General features: G+C 40.9%; 1 protein-coding gene across 2 annotated transcripts in view; it reads right to left on the bottom strand.

Moving 5' to 3' along the window:
• fras1 (Fraser extracellular matrix complex subunit 1) overlaps nucleotides 1-26,424 on the bottom strand; it is a 149,073-nt gene that overhangs the window by 44,568 nt on the left and 78,081 nt on the right. For both annotated transcript variants that reach the window (XM_086076384.1, XM_086076386.1), the window contains 16 exons: nucleotides 22,493-22,633; nucleotides 21,118-21,264; nucleotides 18,697-18,858; nucleotides 18,334-18,480; nucleotides 17,493-17,639; nucleotides 17,140-17,280; nucleotides 16,267-16,407; nucleotides 16,064-16,204; nucleotides 11,313-11,613; nucleotides 9,284-9,368; nucleotides 5,067-5,390; nucleotides 4,055-4,214; nucleotides 3,738-3,916; nucleotides 1,738-1,854; nucleotides 1,504-1,618; nucleotides 572-709 (listed from right to left, as the gene is read on the bottom strand). In XM_086076384.1, coding sequence (XP_085932510.1) covers nucleotides 572-709; nucleotides 1,504-1,618; nucleotides 1,738-1,854; nucleotides 3,738-3,916; nucleotides 4,055-4,214; nucleotides 5,067-5,390; nucleotides 9,284-9,368; nucleotides 11,313-11,613; nucleotides 16,064-16,204; nucleotides 16,267-16,407; nucleotides 17,140-17,280; nucleotides 17,493-17,639; nucleotides 18,334-18,480; nucleotides 18,697-18,858; nucleotides 21,118-21,264; nucleotides 22,493-22,633 — 2,586 coding nt within the window. The remainder of the gene's footprint in view (nucleotides 1-571; nucleotides 710-1,503; nucleotides 1,619-1,737; nucleotides 1,855-3,737; nucleotides 3,917-4,054; nucleotides 4,215-5,066; nucleotides 5,391-9,283; nucleotides 9,369-11,312; nucleotides 11,614-16,063; nucleotides 16,205-16,266; nucleotides 16,408-17,139; nucleotides 17,281-17,492; nucleotides 17,640-18,333; nucleotides 18,481-18,696; nucleotides 18,859-21,117; nucleotides 21,265-22,492; nucleotides 22,634-26,424) is intronic.

The following is a 26,424-nucleotide window of genomic DNA, read 5'->3' as shown; positions in this document are numbered from 1 at the left end:
CCTCAAGGTCCAAATATTTTCCATCCCATGCAACTCAACTGCCTCATGCTGACTCCTGGTTGTAATATTTACCCGTGCTTTCTTGTTTTGGTATAAGAATGGGCAAAACAAGTCAGTTCAACCAAAAATGATAATTAGCTCTCTAGTGCCATCTGGTGTATTATGGCTTTTATCACTCTAAAGTAAAAAAAAAATATATCTACGTTTAGTTGATGCCCCAGTGAAGGGATAAATTGGGTAATCGCGGGAAATGCACTACAACACATCAAGTGTACAGTGCATCAAAAATTCTGATTTTGAATGGGAGTTAATGGGACAAAATGTGGACATTTTTACTCATGTGTAGTATAAAAATTTGTTTCCCACATATAATAATGACAATAATAATTTTGAAATTTTGGACGCTGCCATTTTGAACTTCAACATGTTTAGGACAATTGGGTGCTCACTCAGGGATTTTTTTTCATATGCTTTATATTTTATATTAATATAAGAAAAAAACAAAAAGCCAAAAATTGTGCTCTTTCCTTACGAGGGTTCTTAAGTATAATAATAAAAGAAAAATATTCACCAATGAAGGAGTACTGGTAGAGTTCTTGTAGGTGTGAGGGAGCCTTAGGGGGCCTGTAGATGATCTTGCCGTTGTCCACGTCTGCCTGCGTGAAATGTTTGACCGCCGTGTACGGCCTGTCGCGATGTTCAATGGCGCCTGGTGACCACGGGGGGAAAAAAAGAAGAAGAGATTTTAATGGAAATATGCATCGGGGAAGTAAGTGTGCATGTGTGTCAGAGGTGGCCAATCCAGGTCCAGAAAGTAGAAACTATGCCACAGGTGCTAGCTAGCTAGCTCCCATGGTACTTGTTTACCTGCTAGGGAGCTAGCTAGCTAGTTAGTGATAGAGTAGACAATATTATTATTGTGCTCTTTGCGTGTTCAATAATTGAATGGTGAGATTCTGGTGAAGAAGTCCCTTTGCAAAGGTATAATTAATCAGAAGCTTCTGATCACACAAATGAAGACACCCAAGCAGTGTTTCGTTCAAAAGTCTCTCTCCTCCTCCAGCACACAGATATTTATTGAAAGTCAGTGAATACAAGAAAATCCCTGTCCCCTCCCATGAGCAAGTTCCCATAGGTACAAATCAGATTAGACTTGAAGAGTAGCAAATCGGCCTGTCCTTGGACTCTCTTCGACCGGACAGAGACTGGCACCAACTATACTCCCCTTAGATAATATAGAAAAGAAACCTGTTACCTTTCTCTTTCCCAGGAAGAGAACAAAGGACTATAGATTGTCTTAACATATGAATTAACTGTTGTCTTATATTTATATCTTTATAACTAATATCCAAAACGGTTAAAATGTAAATCGAAACTGAAAAACAATGTTAATAATCTAACATTAGATAGCTAGCATCACGGCTAAAGCCAAGCTGTGGCAGGGTTTGTACTTTCTGGACCTGGATTTGCAACCTTTGATGTGTGTGTGTGTGTGTGTGTGACCTTGTCCAGTCGGTAGTGGTTTGGTGATGTTGTAGATGAGACGATCACTGGGCGTCTCAGAGTCCATGAAGGAAAGAGCTGAGGGCGTTATCTCTGTCACACGATCCTCAAGGGCCTGTTTTACACACACAGACACACACGCAAGCACGCGATCAATTTGGAGTGAGCTTCTTTTTTTTTTTGTGGCGCAGTCTTTTGAATGACATTTGAAGAAGGAGTCATGTTTGGCCTGACCGTGATTTGGAGATCACAGTCCGGGTGGAGTTGAGGGAATCCGGGGATTTGCGGTAAGACTCCGATGGTGAACGTCTGCGGTTCACTTTGTGTGACGGCAGCGGCCTCTGTTGACACCTGCGGAGAACCAATGAAATATTGACCACAAATATCTTGATACAAAAACGTCTCCTCGAATAACAAAATGATGCTTTTATGACTCCTTCAAAGCAAAGCGGATGGCTTCGTTTTTTTTCTGTTACGGGTTCTTGAGGCTTTTTTGCGCATGTTCAAACATACTTGCGATTATGTTAAAAAAAATTTTGCTAGTATGTTTGAACGTATTATTTACGAGTATGTTCAAAATGTACTCGCTAGCATTGTAGTCTTATACTGTACTAGCTAGCATTGTAGCTAGCATTGTAGTAATATACTGTACTAGCTAGCATTGTAGCTAGCATTGTAGTAATATACTGTACTAGCTAGCATTGTAGCTAGCATTGTAGTAATATACTGTACTAGCTAGCATTGTAGCTAGCATTGTAGTCATATACTGTACTAGCTAGCATTGTAGCTAGCATTGTAGTCATATACTGTACTAGCTAGCATTGTAGCTAGCATTGTAGTAATATACTGTACTAGCTAGCATTGTAGCTAGCATTGTAGTAATATACTGTACTAGCTAGCATTGTAGCTAGCATTGTAGTAATATACTGTACTAGCTAGCATTGTAGCTAGCATTGTAGTCATATACTGTACTAGCTAGCATTGTAGCTAGCATTGTAGTCATATACTGTACTAGCTAGCATTGTAGCTAGCATTGTAGTAATATACTGTACTAGCTAGCATTGTAGCTAGCATTGTAGTCATATACTGTACTAGCTAGCATTGTAGCTAGCATTGTAGTCATATACTGTACTAGCTAGCATTGTAGCTAGCATTGTAGTAATATACTGTACTAGCTAGCATTGTAGCTAGCATTGTAGTAATACATTGTACTAGCTAGCTAGTTTGGAAAGCTACCTACTTTGGATTCATGGTAAAGAGTAATTTTGTAGCGTAGCAGGCCATAGGAAAAAAAAAAAAGATTTTGAAAGGAAACTCGCGAGCGCATTCAATTAAGACACCTTAATAACTCTTGCCGACAGCGTCGAGCATGATCATCTTTGCAACAGCTGAATTGATTGCTTTGGATGGACGGCTGCTTATTGACTCGTGCAGTGCATTTCTAAATCATTCCATAAAAAAAAAAAAACAACTCCCTTTAATCACCTTGCCTTTTAAGCGCAGGCGAGGCTTCCAGGAATTTGACGGCGTCAATTTAAAGAGACGCTCGAGATTTGTCGTCTGAATAGCGTCAGCGAGTAATTAAAATCAATTTGCGGCAATAGACGGAGCCAAAAACGAGTATTGGCAGACGCTTGATTGGATGGAGCTGCGAAGCTTTTTTGGCTGCTTTGTCATGTTGACAATGAAGAGACTGGCAGGAATGCACTGAGTGACCGTTTGGAATGTGGATACGCTCCAGAACCAAGATAGGTCTACAACGTATCGCCTCGGAAAAATGGCACTTCACTGTACAAACACGCTTTGTACTTGATGCCATAGTTGTCAATTTTTTTTTTGTTGTCCTGGCTTACGTACATCCGCTTGGTTTTGGTACGGCTAGAAACGGTCCGCACCTAACTCATCCGCATGCTTGCCTGATAGTTCCAGAATCGGCCACTGTTGTTTACTGGCGCTGTGGTGCAATCAACAGAAAGAGACTCGTGTTTCCATACAGTGAGTAAGTACAGACTCGATCCGGCTAACAGATGTGCCAACGTGGCGGCCATGTTGGCTGGGGCAATGTTGGTCATCAAGGCAACGCATGCACTGAGATCAAACACCAAACGGCACCTGGGTAATTAGTTTCCGATCTGTAAGCTACGGCGGCGCCCCACCACAAAAATAAATATAAATAAAAGAAAGAAAGAAAGAAAGAATCTGTCAGTGTGGCGGGGTACACAAGTGTCTCCGACCTGGAAGCGGAAAGAGTCGGCCGGGGTCCCGCTGCCGTAGTGCCGGTACCACACGGTGCCATGGTCCACGTCCTGCTGGGTGAACGAGGTGGTGGCGGTAAAGCTTCGGTCGTCCGTCAGCGTCGGGTTCCAACCTTCGGGCGGGCCGTCGGCAGGCATGGACACCAGCACAATTTCACCTGGATGGAGAAAGCGAACCGATTGTGGTCCTCATTTAAGTCGTTTTTGCCCGGGTCAATTTGACCCGCAAGATAACAGGAGGCATGTAGCATGTAGCATATTTTTGTTTGCTAACTGTTTCCTTTTCTTTTTTTTACCATATTTGGGCTGCCCGTCAGAGACCAGGATGGTGTAAACGATGTGGTCGGCGCTGACCCCCTTGTAGTGCGCCTGCAGTTGCTTGCTGCCGATTCTCACCATGCCGCCCTCTCTCACCCACGTTACCGGGACGGACCGCAGCTCAGGCGAGTCGGCCGCCTTAGAGAAGCACACACCATCACAAAAAAAAGTTTTCAACATATACTTTTTTTTTTTTTTTTGATTTAATCCAGAAATCTCCCAAATGGTCCAGATGGTTAGCCTTTAAAAAATAAATAAATCCAAAGTCGAACCGTCTGCTAGTGTGCTAGTGAATGTAGCCTAGCATATGGCACGAGCTGACATGTTGTCACATGGAATGTTCACGACGCAAATGAGCAGGAACAACTTTAAACCAATCAGGACGAAGCGGGGTCTTAAGAGGTTTCAAGACACAAGTAAAGGTTATGATTGACAAAAAAGGGTTTAAAGGCATAGTTAGGGCTTCAATTTTGGAAGTCAAGAAGAAGTTAGGTTTTCCAATTAGAGTTTCAAGAAAGGATTTATGGTTTTAAGTTATTTAAGAGAGAGAGTTTTAACACAGGCTTAAGGTTTCAAGAAAAAAAATTCAGGACCCAAATCAACAATCTGATAAACTAGCAACAGAGGTGGCAAATCCAGGTCCAGAAAGTAAAAACCCCGCCATAGTTTGGCTTTAGCCCCAGGTGCTAGCTAGCTAGTTCTCAAGCTAGCTCACATGGTGCTTTGTTTACCTTTTAGGGAGCTAGCTAGTTAGCATCAGAGGCTAAAGCCAAACTGTGGCAGGGTTTTTACTTTCTGGCCCTGGATTAGGGTTTCAAAATTGGTGTGTTTCAAGCAAAGGTTAGGGTTTTTAAAACAGGATTTGCCACCTCTGTCAGGATCAAGGTTTAAATTTGAGGTTGGAGGCTCGAGGTGATATTGTCAAAAGAGGGTTTTAAGACAAGGTTTGCTTACAAATTGGGGTTGGAAGCTTGGCTGAGCGTTTCCTACCTTTTGACTAATGCGCACTTGAAGCAGAACATTCTGGTAGCTGTGCCCATCGTTGACCTGCAGCACCAGGTGGTCCTGCGCCTGCCGCGACCCGTCGTGCACGTACTGCACGCGCTCGCGGGAAAGCTCCTCCAGCTTGAAGCGGCTGAGCGACCGGTCGCCGTGGACCCGCGTCAGCCGGCCGTGACGAGGCGCCTCCAGCAGCATCAGCAGGACGTCCGCCGGGTTGTCGGGATCGTCCACCAGGAGGGCGGACTTGGTGATGGTCCGAGCCTCGCCGGGACCCTCCACGGACAGGGGCGCTAGCACCAGCACCCTCGGAGGCTACAAGTCACAAACAGGACGGCGGGGGGGGGGGGGGGGGGGGGGGGGCGGGGGGTGAGGGGCGGGGGGGGGGAGATTTGGCAAATGCGATAAAACACTCGGGTTTCTGCTGTTGGCCAGCGGACGACGAGGCACCTTGGACGCTAAAGTAAGTTATGCTAAGCTAAAAAGGAAAACCTTTCCAAAGGTTGACACGACTGCGTTAGCATGTCTCGTTATCTGGTTGATCTGTATGACAAGTCGTGACAAGTAAGTGGCGCTCGTTAATCATGCATAACAAAAATTGTAGCGTTAAAGAAAGTTCAAATTAATGCACTAATTTGGACACCCCTAATTTATAGTATATATATATATATTTTTTTATTTTATTTTATTTATTTTTTTTTTTATTTTATTTTTTTTGTATCCTGGTGTTACCCCCAATTTCCCTTCATGTATCTTAGTCATTTTCCTGATGTCACCCAGTATTTTTTTTATTGTTATTTTCCCTTGCCGATGCTTGATTCCGAGTGTTTCTGCGTTTTTTTTCCGGCTGATTTGCGAGCGCTTTCCCCGCCGTTCCCAAGTCATTTCCACTGTGGCGTAAAAGTCCCTTAAATCCTGGCTGAGCTCCAGCGGGCGGCGGTGATGACAGCTTGAGCAAAAGGTTCACGCAGAGAACAACAAGCTGGCGCCACAGAGGACGATGATCACACACAAACACACACACACACACACACATAAATGCCGTCTGACTGAGCCACTAAAGAAAGCTGGAACCGAGTGAAGGTCCGGTGACAAATTTCTTCACTTTGGAGCAATTATCTCCAGCAGACAGACAAGCGAGCCCCTCGGGCGACCACCCAAATCTCGACTTGTCGTCTCACTGCAGCAAAACAAAGCGTGTGTCAATGTGTGTGTGTGTGTGTGTGTGTGTGTGTGTGTGTGTGTGTGTGTGTGTGTGTGTGTGTGTGTGTGTGTGTGTGTGTGTGTGTGTGTGTGCGCCGACTCGGAAAAAGGCAAACAAGTAAATCTCCTCCCCAGGCAAACAAACACTCAATGCAGGAGGCTCGACCTTGTCTTGCAGAGCTTGCAGGTAAAGTGAGGGAGGGAGGAGGGGTTGACGTTTGGGAAAGAGCCGTCATCGGCCCTCCTGGGGGGGGGGGGGGGGGGGCAAAATCCTTCCCACGCGTTATGTTTGTTTTTATTTCGCTTTCAAGCTGTGAGCTCTTTAAATGCGCTGCAGGACGACTGATTTATTTTGTGCACTTTGTGGTTACGACGACACACCGCTAATAAGGACGCACGCAAGCAAGCCGAGTTCTCGCGGTATTTATTTGTTCACAAATACGAGAATCCATTTTGTGCTGCTCCCATAAGAGCCTAGCTGCATGAATACACGCTCACACGCACGCACACACACACACACACACACACACACGCCCACACGCACATGCACATGCTCACCCACATACAAAATAAAAATTAATAAAAAAAATTAAAAAGAGAGCAATGATGATGACATGTCATATCGGTAAAATTACAGAATGAACAATACTGAGCTCCCCAGGAATTTTTTTTAAATAAATAAAGAGTCTAGCTGCAGACGCCGGGCGAGTGGAGCTCCACCGGAAACACGTGACTTTGAGCTTTAAAAAAATAAAAAATAAACAACTTTATCAATTAAATATTTAGTTCATTTGAACAAAACAGTATACAAAACATGTAGAAAATTTGAATATAAACAACACAACTCCATCGCAAACATATTCCGTGCGTGTACGTCCTCAAATCATATCAATTATTTATTCTTTAAGGTAAACCAACGTTTTTAAAAGGACATTGAGGAGGTGTAAAACCAAAGCAAGCCTCGTTGGTATTTGATCATTTGAAGAATTTATTGTCTGATTAGATCTCTTTTATGTTTTTTTTTTCTTTTCCTTTTGTCTTGTTCAAATGCACGGTTCTGTTATGTTGTGTGCTCAGTTTGCAATTCTCATATTCTATAGAGAAAGACTTTTTTGATTAATAGGGAAGTGGGGAGCAGTTCATTTTCTGAAAAAATGTCAAATTGTTTGTGTATTATGACACTATCTTGCCACTGGGTGTTATCCTCAAACTTGTTTTCATTTGCATGTGACGCGTTATTCATTTGTTTACACACAAATAAAGAGTTCGGCGTACTGAGTTATTCCTAAGTACTAGCTAGCTAGCTAGCTTCTGTTAGAGTAGACAATATTAAGTATTGTACTCTTTGCGTGTTCAATTAACTGAATGGTGAGATTCTGGTGAAGAAGTCCCTTTGCAAAGGTATCATTAAAACAGAAGCTTCTGATGACAAAAACTGACGACACTGAAGCCGTGTTCCATCAGATTGTGTGTCCTCTCTACTCCGGCACATCATTATTTATTGAAAAGTGGGTGAATACGAAAAGTCTCCTCCCATCAGCCCACAGTACATTTGTTTACAACTCAGTGAATACATGTTCCCATGGGTATAAATCAGATTAGAGAAAAACAATAATCAGCCTGTGCCTCCCTTCCGACCGGCTGAGACCGGTCCTAGACTCCCTTCAAGATAGCAAATGTAAAAACCCGTTGCCCTTCTTCTGAGAGTGAGACAGATAATACAATTCTATTCATTGAGCCATTAGCCAACGGCTAAAATATTAATATAAATTAAAATTGAAAAACAATGTTAATAACTCATCACTTCCATGGTGCTTGTTTACCTGCTAGGGAGCTAGCTAGCTAGCACCTGGGGCTAAAGCCAAACTTTGGCAGGGTATTTACTTTCTGGACCTGGATCTTTTTATTCCTTGACACACTAAAATGGCTGCCGACAAAGTTTCCGATGGAGATTCAAATCGAGTCTTTCTTCTTTCTCAGCTTTGTTGTTGTGCTGTAGGCGGCTCTTTTATTTTCATTTTTACATACATATAAATCTTGGCTACGGCCCAAGGAACTTTCTATAAAAAGTTGACCCTCATTACACGAGCCCATTCGCGGCCTGGAACCGGCCGGCCCGCATTTACATGCTAAGCGAACACTTTTTTTGACTTTTTTTCTTCTTGTGCTGAAGATCAATCAATAGAAAGACGGCGGATAAGCTTCCTCCGCCGGAGAGTGAAGGTTGCGTCAGCGTTTGTGATGTGAGGCGCGAGAAGCGCTCGCAAACCTCCGCTGAGGGTAAACACACACTCGGAAAATTCCGACGGACGCAAGACACGCTCGCGGAATCCGCTTGCTGTATTTCGATGGACACAAAAGGGAATATTTACATTTTCATGGAAAAAAAATTCCAATTGGAGAAGTCGACTTGAATTGTGTGGTTGAAATAAAGCAAGAACCATCTTTATGGTGTACAGTATGCAAAAGGAAAAAAAAAAAAGGGAGAAGCCATACATAAATATTCACAATATATGATTTATTTTATTCCAAATATTCACACCTTACCCCTAATTCCCAATTTTGTACCCTACTACTATTCCCCATCCATTTCCAATGGAAGATTCAACATTACACATCATTTCAAAGTAACATTCAAAACATTTAACTTATTCCTTTCACTTTCGGGAGGAGCGAGCGACACCCATCATTTGATTTTTGTGCTATTTTTCTTCCTTCAATTGCTTCTCGATTTCTGTACGAATTCCAACCCTTCCAACTTTAGCATGTTCAGCTCATTCCAGGTCATCTTATATCATTCAACATCATTCAATAGCATTCCAAATCCTCCCACAGGTTTTCATTCTGCCTTCACACGCAATTTCTCCAGAAATGGCATTTTCGAGTTTCTAATGGGAATTTTTTTTCATGCTTCACAACAGCAACCAGATAAACTAAAGGTGTGTGCGTGTGCGCGTGCGTGTGTATTGCATGTGTGTGTGTGTGTGTGTGTGTGTGTGTCTTACCTGCATTGAGAGTGCTTGAACTTGAATCGTTTCCGCTTGAGAGGCCAGCTGAGGGTCGACCACTCGCAAAGTGAATTCGCTCGTCCTGCAGGGGATGAAAGAAAATACATGAACTCGCCAGTTGGAAAATGTACGAGTTCAAGTGAGGAAGAGGAAAAAACAAAACAAGATTTGGCCAATTAGTGAGAAGGAAAGTACGCATTTGAGTACGTCAGGAAGAAATGACATTAATTCACCTGTTCTGGCTTTGGGAGAAAAAAAAATCGAAATATGTCCAAATATGGTCGATTCAATACTTTTTTCCCCACAAATCAATAGTATTGGTCCATACCCACTTCATCTGTTATTCTTTTTATGCAATATTGACCATTTGGAAAAAATCTATTAGTGCTCTTGAAGACTCAAAATGTCTTAGATTTGAGTAGAGTTGTTTTGTTGAAACTGATCACAGAGGAGCGTATTTTCCGGACTATAAGTCACTTTTTTTTTTTCATAGGTTGGCTGTTCCTGCGACTTATACATGAACAAAATATATACCGGGGGAATATAATTTCATAGACAGCCACAAGAGGGCACTAGACTTATACTATAATATTAGTGCTGTCACTATCGAATGTTTTTAGAATCGATTAATCTATCGATTATTCAATTAATTAATCGACTAATTGGTTTCATTTTGATTTTGCATTCAAGTGTATTACAAAAAAAAAATTCCCCCTGATTATTGTTTATTAACCAGTGATTGGTGGTTATTTCGAACTTTGTATTCGTATAGTGATTAAAAAAAGGCGGGATTGCATGTTGTACTATGTTACCAGTTCAGTCATTGTTTTCCAAAGTAAAAACAAAATGGCAAATTGCAAATGTCTTATTTTGATTAAACACAGAAGATAATCCGTTTTTTTTCATCAAGGAATACAAAAATCAGCGAACAATTACTGTTGATATACTGAAATCAGAGGATTTGAACCATTTTAAATAAATTTTAATTTTAAAAAATGACTCCAAACGATTGCTTGATTATTCAAATAGTTGTCAATTAATTTGATAATCGATGACTTGTCGTTTCATCGATTAATTTTGACAGCTCTATATAATATTCTATATAGATTTAATGCGACTTATGTATGTTTTTTTTCTACCTAATTATGCATTTTTGGTCAGGAAAATACGGTAAGTCTGCATGCAGATTTATATCTACCTAATAACACGCAATTAGTCAGACCATTATTTCATTTAATGCATCACTCATGGCTCTAAGATCTTTGAAAAATAATTTACGAGGATGACGTGATACAGGAATTTTTTTTCAAGGGAATTGGACTTTGCTGGTGCTGCGTTAGTACCATTTTAATTCATGGCAGCGTAATAAATTAGCAATTTTTTTGCATATAAAATTAGCAATTTTTTTGCATATAAAATTAGCAGTTAAATGTGTGTTTTTTTTCTAGTGCCACGATATGTGATGTCACGAGTTCTAGTAAGGAAGAAAAAACACGATTTCACCATTTCAATAAAATACAGTCCAAGATGCATCTGTTCTAATGACAAACAAAAAAGTATTTGCTCATTCTCTGCGACAGAAAAAAACACACACACTCCCGTTACTTTCAGTTCCGTAACTAAAAATAAAGTTGACAGAGATGGGCCAGTACACATTTCGAGTATGTGTATTATCACATTTAGACTTGACCAAAAGACTACATAAACAGTAGTTACGGTGAGAAATGGTGGTGGTGTGGGGGGGGGGGGGGGGTGGATTATTTTCCAGTTCTAGTGATAAGGAAAACTCACAATTTTGCCAGTTCTAGTGACGGCGGAGGATATAAACAAACTGGTTCAAGTGAGGAAGAAAAAAAAAACATGAATTCACCAGTTGTAGTGATGAAGAATTCATCATTGGTTTAAAAAACATGACTTCACCAGTCACAGTGATGAAGAATTTATCAGTTGTAGTGATGGGGAAAAAAATAAAAAAAATCTTCCAGTCCTAATGATCTTTGGAAAGTTGAGCACGGAATGGTCTCACCTTGCTTTGTCCTTATGATGTTGAAAATGCACTCGACCGCTTGCCAACTGGGCCCACGTGAAGGCGTCGCGGTCGCTCAGCTCTTGTTGCCCCGCCTCCTCCTCCTCCTCCTGGTCTTCCCGCCCCCCTCGGAAGACGACCAGATGGCCGTTGGTGGGTCGCCGGACCAGCTGGATGACGAGACCCTCCGGCGGGCTGTCGGGGTCGTTCACTTGCACCAGAGTCGGGTTCAGCGGGACCGAACCACCGAGAGGAACCTGTAGGGAACCGTTGATGTAGAGTGTGGGGGGGCTGATGTTTGCTGAAAGGGGACAAACATGGATGCCGTATTAAATATTTACTTCTACAATTGTTTGATAATGTTAACAGTTATTATTAGCGCCAACTCACACGTGATTCAAATCTACTAGCAATCGGACCCAAATTTTAGGAGTAGATTGTTTTCGAAGGATGGCTGATTTGCTGTGCGTTTTCAGGCATGGCTTCTTGAGACTTTTTTGTGGGTCAATTTATGATACACCAGCCTACCAAATTTCACGTCGCTAAGTGAAACTGGCTTTTGGGGCTGAATATTCAAAATCTCTCAAGATCGAGAGTTTATTGTTGAAACAGCCTTGAAGATGACCCTAAAATGGCAGCTACAAAGCAAAAAGAGACTTTTTTTTTGTGGGTCTGTCTCCATAAATGCCTGCCAAAATTCATCTTGCTAAGTAAAACAGTATTTTGGGGCGGAATTTTTCAAAACTTTCACGGAATGTTTGTTTTTGCAGAATACTAGAATTTACACAAAAATGGATGATTTGAACAAAATGGCCGACTTTGTGTGTCTTTCTGTGCTTGACTTATTGAGACTTTTTGGTGGGTCTACTCATGATAGATATGCCTACCAAATTTTATGTTACTAAGTGAAACGCACTTCAGGGACTGAATTTTCAAAAAAAATCTCTTGGAGGAAATGACCCAAAATTAGTAGCTTGAAAACCAATTGGCAGTTTCCTGGTACCTTTTCCGGCATAGCTGCTATCAGAATTTTGGGTGGATCTACTCATAATAGACATGCCTACCAAATTTGTGAAACTGACTTCAGGGGCTGAATTTTCAAAATCTCCCTGGAGGTCCTGCCGGAAATTGCCCTAAAATATCAGCTCCAAAACCAATTGGCAGACCTTCCGGTACCTTTTCGAGGAAGGCTTCTTGAGACTTTTTGGTGGGTCTACCCATGATGCGCACAAGCCGACTAAACTTCCTAAAGCGAAATGGAATTTTTAAAAGCACTCTTGGAGGCTGAAAATCAAGCTTAATTGGCTTCTTCAAACCAAAATGTCAGATTTTGAGTGGTATGGCTTCTTAAGGCTTTTTTTTTTTTGCCCAATTATGACGAAGACACCAACCAAAATTCATGTAGCCATGAGAAAGTGTCCCATGGTGCTCTGTAGGAGTTTGTCTCCCTGGAAATCACCCTAAAATGGATGATTTGAACCAAAATAACAAACTTCATGTGTCTTTTCGGGAATGACTTATTGAGAATTTTTGGTGGGTCTACTTTATATACGATATATATGATATACGATATATATATATATTATATTTCTTGTAGATTTTTTAAAACCCATTTAACAGCTGCCTTCAAGTAAGACTTGAACATCATTGACAGTCATCTGCATTCACGTGAAAGGACGTCGCCCGCTCTTGAACCCGCCGACTAGCGGCGGACGCTAACGCAGCAGCCTCCGAATGCTGCTCTTTGATTTGTGCACTCTCTCAGCCAATCAATACTTTTGATTTATTCCGCGAAATGACAATGGCGGGGAATTCATCCTGTGGCGTCCTCAGCGCGACGTGTCTTTAATATCTATATATTGAGCATTTTAAAATTTATTATTTTGGGGTGGGCGGCGACTAAATATTCCCGCCGCACTCCCCCGTCGTTAACGTTTTACGAGCGAGGTGATGCGCAATTTGTTTTTCTTGCTGACAGCGACATTGCTTTATTATTTGACGCCACGCACGCACACACACACCGCACGCCGAAGCCAACCCGTCCGTCAACCTTTTGATTTCTTTTTTCATGTGACGCGTTGAGGTCGTCTGAGTAATTTATGATAGCGTCTTGATTAAATTTGCATACGCTGCATCATGACTAACTCATGATTTGCCATAGAGCGAATTACTGTAAAGTCCCAGCAAATTTCAGGCACGAGCAGAACACAACCAAAAATAAAATCATAGCGGTATTAAGTAGGAGTGATGTCATTTTTTTTTTTCCCGGTACTTTTGTCTTTGCAATGTTTTGCCTTAACGGCTGCGGGAAGCCACGGGGAACTTCGTTTGTGGGATGATTTATGACATGTTACGCAATGTAATTCTGCGGGAGAAATATACAATCTTTCACTGTCTGCTCAGGGAATGGTGAAAAATTGTCAGCCTGCGGCCTTTAAAGAACACATCAGCTTAAAAACACAAGAGACTTTCCTTTCTTTCTTTCTTTCTTCCTTTCTTTCTTTCTTCACAAGAGGAGTGTTGATGGAAATATTCTCATTTGACATGACATTACATGACTAACAATGTATCTGGTGTTGAAAATTCAGCCCCGGAAGTGCGTTTCACTTAGCAACATAACATTTGGTAGGCATGTCTATCATGAACAGACCCACAAAAAAGTCTCAAGAAACCATGTCCAAAAATACACAACAACTCTGCTATTTTGGGTCAAATCATCTGGTTGATGGTAATTTCCAGTCTATAAATCGAAATACGCCTGAAAACATTTGTCAAATGTCGCCCCCGAAGCCTGTTTGACTTAACAACATCAAATTTACTCTATCATGAGTAGTACAAAAAAAAGTCTCAAGAATATAAGACAAAAATACTAAAAAATTGGAGTCGGCCATTTTTGTTTAAAGACAGCATTTTAGTCATTTAGTCCATTTCCAGGAGTCCTTCAAATTCCACCAAGAGAGTTTTTGAAAATTCAGCCCCCAAAGTGCGCTTCACTTAGCAACATAACATTTGGTAGGCTTGTCTACCATGAATAGACCCACAAAAAAGTCTCAAGAAACCATGTCCAGAAATACACAACAACTCTGCTATTTTGGGTCAAATCATCTGGTTGATGGTAATTTCCAGTCTATAAATCGAAATACTCCTGAAAACATTTGTCAAATGTCGCCCCCGAAGCCTGTTTGACTTAACAACATCAAATTTACTCTATCATGAGTAGTACAAAAAAAGTCTGAAGAATATAAGACAAAAATACTAAAAAATTGGAGTCGGCCATTTTTGTTTAAAGACAGCATTTTAGTCATTTAGTCCATTTCCAGGAGTCCTTCAAATTCCACCAAGAGAGTTTTTGAAAATTCAGCCCCGGAAGTGCGTTTCACGTAGCAACATAACATTTGGTACGCATGTCTATCATGAACAGACCCACGAAAAAGTCTCAAGAAACCATGTCCAAAAATACACAACAACTCTGCTATTTTGGGTCAAATCATCTGGTTGATGGTAATTTCCAGTCTATAAATCGAAATACTCCTGAAAACATTTGTCAAATGTCGCCCCCGAAGCCTGTTTGACTTAACAACATCAAATTTACTCTATCATGAGTAGTACAAAAAAAGTCTCAAGAATATAAGACAAAAATACTAAAAAATTGGAGTCGGCCATTTTTGTTTAAAGACAGCATTTTAGTCATTTAGTCCATTTCCAGGAGTCCTTCAAATTCCACCAAGAGAGTTTTTGAAAATTCAGCCCCCAAAGTGCGTTTCACGTAGCAACATAACATTTGGTAGGCATGTCTATCATGAACAGACCCACGAAAAAGTCTCAAGAAACCATGTCCAAAAATACACAACAACTCTGCTATTTTGGGTCAAATCATCTGGTTGATGGTAATTTCCAGTCTATAAATCGAAATACTCCTGAAAACATTTGTCAAATGTCGCCCCCGAAGCCTGTTTGACTTAACAACATCAAATTTACTCTATCATGAGTAGTACAAAAAAAAGTCTGAAGAATATAAGACAAAAATACTAAAAAATTGGAGGCGGCCATTTTTGTTTAAAGACAGCATTTTAGTCATTTAGTCCATTTCCAGGAGTCCTTCAAATTCCACCAAGAGAGTTTTTGAAAATTCAGCCCCCAAAGTGCGTTTCACTTAGCAACATAACATTTGGTAGGCTTGTCTATTATGAGTAGGCCTGCAAAAAAGTCTCAAGAAGCCTTAAATAAACACAACGCCTGCCATTTTGGTTCAAATCTTTCATTTTAGGGTGATTTCCAAACAATTCCTCTGAAAGTTTGTGAAAATTCATCACCTGAAGCCTGTTTGACATAATCAAATCAAATTTGGTTGGCATATTCATCATGAGTAGATTCACAAAAAAGTCTCAAGAACACAGGGAGTCCGCCATTTTGGTTTGAAGTGGCCGTTCCTTGGGTATTCTCTCCTGTGAGATTTTGAAAATTCAGGCTGTGAAATACTTGGCAATATTAAATTTGAACGTCCATCTAGAGTAAGCCCACAAAAAAATGTCTCAAGAAGCCTCGGAAAGGACATACACACACAAAAAAATCAACCATTTTGATTTGCCCTTTAAAGACGGACTCCACCCAAAATGGAAAAGTCAGCCCCCAAAACCCATTTGACTTAACATGAAATCTGGTAGGCAAGTTTATCATCACAAGTAGACCCACAAAAAAAGTGTACAAGATGAACTATAATAAGTTTATGGAAGCAACAAAAGTGCTGTTACCGTGGCAGGTTCGACTTTTTTGTTGGGCGTAGTAACCGTGTCCGCAGTCGGGGGTGCAGTATCCCTCCATCAGGTAACTCTGTTGCCCGCACGCTCGGCAACGTCCGACTCCGTCGCACAGCGCGCAGTCGGTCGAGCACGCTGGAAACCCAAAATGTCAATCATTTCATAACGACGTCTTGTGCAGGAAAGCTCTTTCTTACGTTGGCAGGAGTTTGCGTCGGCATCCAGGAAGTAGTTCCTGCCACACCGCAGCACGCATTGACCGCGCAGCGTGGCGTGAGGGGGCTGGCATCGCAGACACTGACCGGGACCGCCGCACTCCACGCAGGCGTCGTCGCAGTCTGGAAATGGAACGCGTCATTCAAGCGTCATCACGTGGCGGGAAGGAATCAACCGTGCCGACCTCCAAAAATCGCAAAAAATAACCAAAATCATCCATAGACATTTGTTGTGCCGTTTTGACTTTTTGTTGTCTTTATGCCCCTCACTACAACATTAAAAGAAAACCGTCATGACAACAAAGTTCTGTTTTGCAAAAATAAATAAATCAGCAAAAATTTAACGGTTATTTTTTTCTCCCCCAAAAATTCAATTTTCCCCCAAAGAAATACATTAATTAGTCATCTTTCACTTTTTTTTTTTTTTTGGTTCATTATTTGTGCTCATGAAAAATTGAAGTTGAAAAAATAAAAAATAAGTTAGGATTCATATTCAAAATGTATTTTTATTTTGGGTCAAATCATCTGGTTGATGGTAATTTCCAGTCTATAAATCGAAATACGCCTGAAAACATTTGTCAAATGTCGCCCCCGAAGCCTGTTTGACTTAACAACATCAAATTTACTCTATCATGAGTAGTACAAAAAAAGTCATAGTAAGGTTGCCGACCACGTTTGCTGGCAGCATTCTTGTGAGACGTCACAGTATATTGTTCGCACCTTCAGCGACTGAACATAACATTAAATGAGACCGAACTCATTACGTAGACTTTTATCCTGGCGACATTTGCTTTATTTGTACAGCCGGCACAGCACGGATGATGACGGGTGCGGTTGGTGCGCGCGCCAACTGACCGAGGCATCTGTCTCCATCCCGGTAGGATCCCGGCGGGCACCCGTGGGCGCAGACGCCGTCCCGCAGCACGTAGCCGTCCATGCACTGCAGGCAGTCGGCGCGCAGGGGCCCTCGGCACGCGTTGCAGCTCCAGTCGCACTCTGCGCGGTCAAGTTTGGGTCACACACAACGGACAAAAGATCCACACTTTCGTTCCAATATGTTTGCCAAAAAAAAAAAATATATATATACAAACATTCAATGGAGCTTGAGTGATGATTTTGGATTCGAAATCTGGCTATTGTTCTTTGAGCTTTACATGGGAAGTTTGTGCAGAAATTTTTGCGAAAAGTTTGGCACTGGTCAAAGTTACCTGTGCAGGTGCGCGTTGTGGCGTTGAGGTAGTACTGCTGGGCGCAGCTTTCGTACTGGCACTCGCCGAACAGCAGCACCCTGGCGGGGTCGCGGCAGGAAGTGCACGCGTCCGGCCCCTCGCATGTCAGGCACTGCTGCTCGCACGCTGTCAACATGAAAACAGAAGATAAAAAAAAATTGTAAGATCATAAGTTTCGCAATAAAAAATTAAAGCAGAATAAAAACTACAAATATGTTTTTTCTGAGAATAAAGTTCACAAAAAAAAAGTTGTGATTTTACAAGAATAAACTAACATTTTTGGAGAGATTAGAATGTTTTCTATTAAAAAAATAAATATTTTGAGAGTAAAATATTTTAAAAGTTTTTTCAAAATGTCAAATATCACAGTATGTTCCGAAAATGAAGTCGTATTCGTTTTTTGAAATTTGTAACAATTTTATGAGGATACAATTGTGGATTTCAGAGAAAAGAAGTGTATTCAATATTAATCTTATGAGAATAACATTAATATTGTCAAGAAAACAGGTGCAAATTTGTGGAACAAGGAGCAACGCAAATATACGATTAACTTTTTTATGGATTTTTTTCTTTCATTTTATGAGAATAAAGTCAGATTATTTTTTTCAGACAACGTTGTGTTTTTGAGGATAAAAAGTTAAATGTTTTTCAAGAAACGCAAACAATTTTACAAAAAAAAAAAAAAAAAAAAAAAAATTCCCAAGACAAACAGGACATCGTTGTCATGTGTCAAAAATTCCTGCATATCATTTTTGATATATTACTTGGTGTCCCATAAGGGACAAACGGGCGATGGCTCAGACAGATTGTTTGGACTGACCTTCGCAGACCCTGCGGCTGTTGTCATAGTAACCCAGCGGACACCGGGGGGCGCACTCCCCGGAAGGCAGCAGAACGCTAGGGGCGTGGCAGGAAGTACAGGCAAGAGGCCCCGCCCCACTGCATGCCTCACATGACTGGTGGCATCCTGTTAAAAAAAAAATGTGATTCATACACCAGGAAGAAAATAAAGGAAAAAAATTAGCATCTTTCGAAAACAGTCATATTTACCCCCAACAACCCCCCCCCCCCCCCAAAACCAGTTTTGTCATATTTTCTTGAGGAAAAAAAGCATCTTCTGACAATGATGTCACATCATTTTGAGAAGAAAATCCGACTTTTATAATAATGTGAAGGTTCTTACGCATGCAGGCTCCGTGCCAGCCGTAGTGGTCCGTTGGACAGCGGGGGACGCAGTGGTCGCCTAGCAACAAGGCGCCAGCGTCGGGACCTTTGCACCACAGGCAAACGCTGCCGACGCCCGTCTGGAGGTCGGCCGTGCACCGCTGGCATTCGGGGCTGCACTCTGACAAAAGCAACAAATCACAGCAGTCCAGGTGAGTGTCCCCGAGTCAAACCTGATTGGCTTCAAAGCCTCATTTGAAAAAACCGAACCTGATCTTAAAGGCCTCATCTTGTTTTGAAATCATCGTTTGCCATGTTTCAAACTGCAGCAGTGTTTTAAAAACAGAATTTTTAACCCTACCTATCTGAAACTTTAACCTTATCTTAAAAACACAAAACAAAGCTAAACAAATAAAATATACAATATATAAAAAGAAAGTTTCCTGAAAAGGAATCAAGGAGCTGATTGTTTCTTTTTTGACCCAAAATTGGGTTATTTTTTGACCCAACTGTTTATAGTAGATTAAAGGTCCAAACTCTTTGAATGCCAATCAAATTTTAAACCCCAATCCTATCTCGACACTTTATTGTGAAACCTTTAACCTTAATTTAAAACTCAAACCTGTCTTTCCACCTGAATTTAATGCCTTAACCTGATTTTAAAACCTCATTTGAATCCCAAACCCAAATTTCAAACCCTCATCCTTATCATGAACCTTATTTTGAAACCCTAAACCTCCTTTGAACCCCTAATTTAAGTCTAAACCTAGTTTCAAACACCAACCTGGTCTTCAAACCCCAATTTGAAACCATAATCCTAAATTTGAAACCCTAATTTGAAACCCTAATCATTATCTTGAACCTTTATTTAAAACCCCAGTCCTCCTTTAATTAAGCCTAACCCTAGTTTCAAACCCCAACCTTGTCTTCAAATTCCAATTTGAAACCATAACGCAAGTTTCACACCCTAATTTGAAACCACAACCTTGTCAGGAAACACGAATATAAAATACTAACCCTAGCTTGAAATCATATTTCTAAAATCCAACACTGTCTTTTTACCTTATATTAAACTGTAAATCTGTTTTTAACCTCTAATTTCAAACCCTAACTCTAGTTTTCAACCGTATTAGCAACCGTAACTGATTTGTAACCTTTCAAAGCCCAAATTGAAAGCTAATTTGCTACTTTCAAAGGTTTTGAATTAGCTAGCAAGATGGATAGCGCGCTAGCTAGCAAGATAGCTTTCAAATTACGTTTTGAAAGGTTAGCGTTATAAATTACAGCAGCCAGTTAGCTATCTATCGAGCTAGCTAAATAGATTAGACGTATGTGTAAATTGAGAAGAAGGAAAAACAAGCGCCACGCGCGGATAATTAACACAAACTGCCGCGTTTAAAATAAACCGCAACGTGACGAGAGGCTAATGGAGTGCGCGTGTGTGCGTCCGTGCCACTGGAGTGTGAAGGTGGCGGCGAAATAATGACTGCTATACTTTTATGACCCCCACAAGGCACCTTTTATTGAGCAACACTTTGGCCGGACTTGACCCTGGGCGCGACCTCCTGACGGCCAGCGCGCGTCCGTAAATCTGCGCAAGGCGCATTCGCTTAACCGAGCGAGAACAACGCGCGTCATCAGAACGTGTCATTAAAAGTCCGCGACCCCCTCACCGCCCACCACCGCCGTCCTGATTCTCCTCAGATTGTTTTTAATCTTCAGCAAGCGGTCCTGATAGTTAAAAAAGTCCTTTTTTTTCACCCAGCGAGGATGAAAACAACAACAGCAGCAGCAGGCGGAAGCGCTAATGCGGCTTTTTCATTTTTTATTTAATTTATTACATGATTGTTTTCAAAGGTGGTAAAAGTATGCCGATTCTGACAATAGGAGTTGTCTCAAACACCGCTAAGTGGTTCAAAATGCTGCCGCTCGCGTCTTAACTGGCGCACGTAAGAGGGAGCGCATACGGAAAATCGCATTCTCTGCACACTTTATTTTTTTTATTTTTATTTTTTTAAAAATTTTTTTTATTATTATTATTATTATTTTTTTTTTTTTTTGAGAGCTCAGTATTGTTGTTATCTCTGCACACTTTAGAGTGCTTTATAATTTGGAGAAAATCTTGTACAAACAATCCCTGTTTGTGTTGACAGTAAACAAATCCCATTTTTTTTTCCCCACCGAACAAACACATCATCTCACAATATACAAAAAGACATACTTAGACACAGCACGCTTCAATATCCATCTTCACAGAGGATAAAGAATATATGCGAGTATTATATTATCTGTTGACGTATTGTTCAAGTATATGCGGGTTTGCGAGCCTGCCACATACAGCAGATGCTATTTGTAAGCACTGTAGGACATTTCCCATTAAATGTTAGCATTAGCATTAAGATAGCAGTCTTAGCGGTACGCTTAAAGACAACGATCTTACCGAGGCACTGGGCAGCGGAGGCGTGTAGGAAGCGGCCCTCCTGGCAGCCGGTCCGGCAGTGGCCCGCCTGAAGCTCAGCCGGCCGAGGGCACGAGGCGCAGTCGGCCTGGGAGGCGCCCGCACACGTCTGGCAGGACGGGTGGCAGGCTGGTGGAGTTTAGGAACCCGGGGAGGAAAACATCAAATCCTGATTTAACCTAACGTTGAACCCCTAACCCAGTTTTAAAAAGCCTGATTTACAACATTAATCCTGGTTTGATACCCTAATTTACAACACTGAACTTGAGTACCAACCCTCATTTAAAACCCAAATCCTTTGAAACTCTCGGCAAGGCAACTTTATTTTCAGTACTTCGTTATACACAAGGTAACTACACACAAACAGAGCAGCTCGATATCGGTAACCATACTTTGAAACCTTAAAATGGATTGGCTTGTAAGTGAACCCTAATTTTAAACTTTCACCCTTGCTTCAAATTCTAACACAGGTTTTATAATCCTAATTTCAAACCCTCATTGTGGCTTGAAAACCGCAATGAAACTGCAACCCAATCTTTAATCCTTAACTTGAATCTCTTGAACAGAGGCTTGAAACCCTAACGTAAAAACAATAGCACTCGCTTGAAATGTTCAATTGGAACCCAAACTTGTATTTGATATAACAAAGCTGCCTTTGAAAGCCCAATTGGGGTCTCGTATCCTGGTTTCAAATCCTAATCTGAAACCTTAATCCTGTCTTGAAAACCGAATTTGAAACCCTATCCAAGGCTTCCAACAGTAGTCCTTGCTGAAACCTTAATTTGGAAACCTTAAAATAAGCATGAAACTCGAACATAAAACCTCAGGAAACCCTCATTTCTAACCCGAACATGATCTTCAACCTTTAAATAGAAACCCTAACTCTTGACTCTAATACAAGCTCGAAAACCCTAACTTAAAACCCGAAGATTGACAAATCCAAAGTGGAAACCTTAACTTTAGTAATCCCCAAACCAAGATTCAAATCCAAAATCTTGTAAATCTCACCACTGAGTTTAACACCAAATTTGAAACCTTAACTAACACTAACGAGCAAATAATCAAAATGGATTTAGTATTTGTTGAGGTCAACAACAGCAGAAGTTTACAATGAAAGCGCGAAGGGTCATTTACTTTGCTGTCCAAACAATCGGATTCTTTTTGGTCTTTGGCCAAAAGTCCCGTTCGGGAGCGCCAGGAGAACATTTAGCTTTCTTCTTTATCTTGTTTTCTTTCAGATCAACAATAAGCCCTAATCGAAACCCTATTTGTGGCTTCGGCCTCTGAATTGAAAGCCTGAGCCTCGTTAAAAAAAGCCGAACTCTGGTTTGAAAGTGTCATTTGAAAGCCTAGTGACCTTGACACTGGCCGTCCTGTACGAAGAATCCAAGCGGGCACGCGTGCACGCATTGTCCCTCGTGTAGGATGGACGACGAAGGACAGGACGTGCAGTTGTCCGCAGACGGTCCCGTGCAGTGCCCGCAGGACGCGTGACATTCTGTAAGAAGAAGAGGAAGAAGAGAAAAAAAACGAACTTACATAAATATCAACGTCGATATTTATACATTACATCAGAAAAGGCCGTTTTCAACAAACCGTACGTTTTTGTGTCAACATCACAGACAATTTAGTCGACAATGACCAGAGATGGAAAATCCAGGTCCAGAAAGTAATAACCCTGCCACAGTTTGGCTTTAGCCCCAGGTGCTAGCTAGCTCCCATGGTGCTCGTTGACCTGCTTGGGAGCTAGCTAACTAGCTAGCTTGGTAGCATCAAGGGTTAAAGCCAAACGGTGGCAGGGTTTTTACTTTTTAGGTGATAGCTAGCTAGCTTCCTAGCTAGCTCCCATGGTGCTCGTTTACCTGCTAGGGAGCTAGCTAACTAGCTAGCTTGGTAGCATCAAGGGTTAAAGCCAAACGGTGGCAGGGTTTTTACTTTCAAGTGATAGCTAGCTAGCTTCCTAGCTAGCTCCCATGGTGCTCGTTGACCTGCTTGGGAGCTAGCTAACTAGCTAGCTTGGTAGCATCAAGGGTTAAAGCCAAACGGTGGCAGGGTTTTTACTTTCAAGTGATAGCTAGCTAGCTTCCTAGCTTGTTTACCTGCTAGCTAGCTAGCATCAGGGCTAAGGCCAAACTGTGGCAGGGTTCTTACTTTCTGGGCCTGGATTTTTCACCTCTGACAATGATGCTATATTTTAAAGATTAAAGACAATTTAGTGCCACCATTCTACATAATCCACATTTTTAAGACCAAAGAAGCAACTTTTTGTAAACATCAAAGACTTTTTCCCAAGTCCTCATTTGATGTAATGTGATGAACGTTGTTAGAGAATTTAGTCTTCAATTAATCAACAGCCATTCTTGTAAACAGACAATTCGGTCTTCAATTAACCTCATTTACATTTTGCAAACATCAAAGACAGAAAATAAAGCGTTATTAACAAACCTGACATACATTGGAGTGAAAAAAATCAAATACACTTTAGTCTTCAGTGAATTTAAGACTATGTATATCAAAGACCATTTAAGATTCTTCCATGAACATTTTGTATGAAACATTTTTGTATGAAACATTTTTGTAAACAAACAAATCAAAGACAAGTTAGTCTTCACTGAACCGGACTCGCATTTCTGTAAACACCAAAGACACGTAAAGCCTTCAATAAAACTAATGTCGATTTCTACATGCCTCGACTAACATATAGTTTAGTTGCCAATGAAGGTCGTCGTCCGCAATGTGTTTTGTAAAAAAAAAAATAATAAAAGAAAAAAAGACACACACATTTTTCTTCACATCCAATAGCATTGTCGACCACACTTGGATACATTGGCAGGTTGGATTCATTATTTTGACTCAGCAGATTGGGTTGAAAATTAGACTCGGGATTTGATTGGTATTTATTAATTCTTAATTCTTGGGTCAAATCTTCAATCCAATGCGCTGGATAGAAACAACCCAGCATTGGCTCTTGTTCCTTAAAAAGAAAGCGTCCAGAAATGCAAAGCAAACCGTTTTTCTTTTCTCTCTTGGATTGCTGCATTAAACGGAACATTTCCGGAATGCCAAGCACGAGCGTTTGATTCCTTCGGTGCGCTCTCATCTCGCAGTAAAGTTGGAGCGCGTGCTGATTAATATGAGCGTCCCGTGGCTTGACGCACTACATTATCAAGCTCAGCCTCTTGCACACAATCAGCTTCATTACTCACTTTTCTGCCGATTCGGGACAAATTTTGCCAGTCGGTGAGGCTGATTTTGCAGCAACGATCGCAAATGATGCATTGAGTTCGGAATCGAGGCGGGCGGGCGGCCGCTGATTTATACTTTTTCAGCTGGCGGGAGAGGAGAGACCACCTCGCGCTGAAACATCGAGTGCAGGTTTCTCTGGAATGTCAACGATAAGCAAGTCTTCAAAAAAAGTCCATGCTTTTGTAAAACATCAGAGACAATTTGGACATTTTGTTAACATCAAAGCCAAGTCAGCCTTGAACTTAACCGATGTTTTTGTAAACGTGATGCGCCGCTTGAAGTGAATCCTGTTGTAAACATCAAAGACAAGTTAGTGACTGAAACAAAATGTTTTGTAAGTATCAAAGACAAATTTAGTCTTCAGTGAAACGAGCGGGCACGTTTGCAGAAAGAACTAAGACAAACACACTTTCAATGAAACTGCTATTTTGTACTCATCAAAGACAAGCTCGTCTTCTAAAAATTCAGTTTATCTTTGGACAATTTTGCCTCCCTTGAATTTAACAAACATTTTTGTAAACATCAAAGACATATGGACGTCTACAAAAAAACAGAAAATAATCCTGCAGTTTTGGTAAACCTAACATATTTTGTAAACACAAAGACAAGTCAATTAAAAAGATGTGTTTTTTTTGTAAACATCAAAGAAGATTAAGAGTCTTCCACTGTACGTGTTTCAAAGTATTCAAAGTGTTTTATGTAAACATCAAAGGTAATTTTGTCTTCAGCGACCATAATGTACATTTTCTAAACAACAAAGACAAGCTTGTCTAAATTTTTTTTGGGGGGGGGGGTAACTATCAAAAACACTTTCGTCTCAAATTAACACATATAGTTTGCAAACATCAATAAGTTAGTCTTCAAAGAAACCAATATGGGTTTTTTTAAACATCAGACAACATTTCAAGGTTTCAGGGAAACAAAAAATATGCACTTTTGCAAACATCAAAGACAAGTTAAAAAATTTCGGTGAACCTTTCGTGCATTTTGTAAACATCAAAGACAGTTTAGATGATCCAGGATGTGTGCTTGTTTGTGTGTGCGCGTGTGTTAGCAATAATTAAGACAAACGTGGATTTCTTTGTCTTTGGCAGGAGACGAGTGTGACTTGTAATCTGGAATTTCCGTTCTCTGGCAACTTATCATCTCCAGCTCTGTGTGCGTATACCTGCGTGTGTGTGTGTGTGTGTGTGTGTGTTGTGTGTATACAGGTGTACATAAGTGTAAATGTTGGAGTCTGACAGTCTGGCGAGCTTGTTCAAGGCGCCATCGATGTACATAGCTTCAGGGCAGTGGAGGAGGAGTACGCACGCACGCACGCACGCACGCACGCACGCACGCACGCACGCACGCACGCACGCACGCACGCACGCACACACGCACACACTCACAACTTTATACATCAAACAAACTAATAACAAACATCAAAGACAGCCCCTTAGTTTTGTAAGCATTAAAGATGTTTTTGTCTTTGATGACATTAATATGTTGTTGTTGTTTTTTAAGCATCAAAGGCAATTACATGAACCTAATCAAAGTTTTTGTAACCATAAAATACATTTCCGAGTCTTGGCCAAATCCAACCTATGGGTTTTCATAAACATCAAAGATGATTTAGTCTTTAATGACCCTAACATGTTTTTTGTTTTTTTTGGTAAACATCAAAGGCAATTTCAAATCTTCAATAAGCCATGTGTGCTTTTCGAACCAAAGACCAAACAATTTAGTCCAAATCCATGTTTTCATCTGAACTGAACATATTCCCCCCCCCCCCCCCCCCCCAGAATTTGTATCTTTGTTAACTCATTCACTCGCAGCCATTTTCACTGAAGCAATCCCTTTCGCTCCTGGCCGTTTTACTGGATTTTGACTGATTTTGCAAGGCCCACAGAATATTCTGTTGCATTGCTATAAAAACATGGAACCCACCAATAGAAAGAATATAATCTTTTCTTTCTTATATCTGTTTCCATTTTGCAGCAATTAGCATTAGAATATAGCTAAGTTTTATCATTACTCACAAATCTGTTTAAATTGTAGGTA

This window comes from Leptonotus elevatus, chromosome 5 (genome assembly GCF_054856555.1).
Source record: "Leptonotus elevatus isolate MCC_2025b chromosome 5, RoL_Lele_1.0, whole genome shotgun sequence".
In the NCBI taxonomy this organism is placed as follows: Eukaryota; Metazoa; Chordata; class Actinopteri; order Syngnathiformes; family Syngnathidae; genus Leptonotus; species Leptonotus elevatus.
The sequence above is the reverse complement of the archived record's forward strand: the minus strand, read 5'-3'. Positions and strand labels throughout refer to the sequence as shown.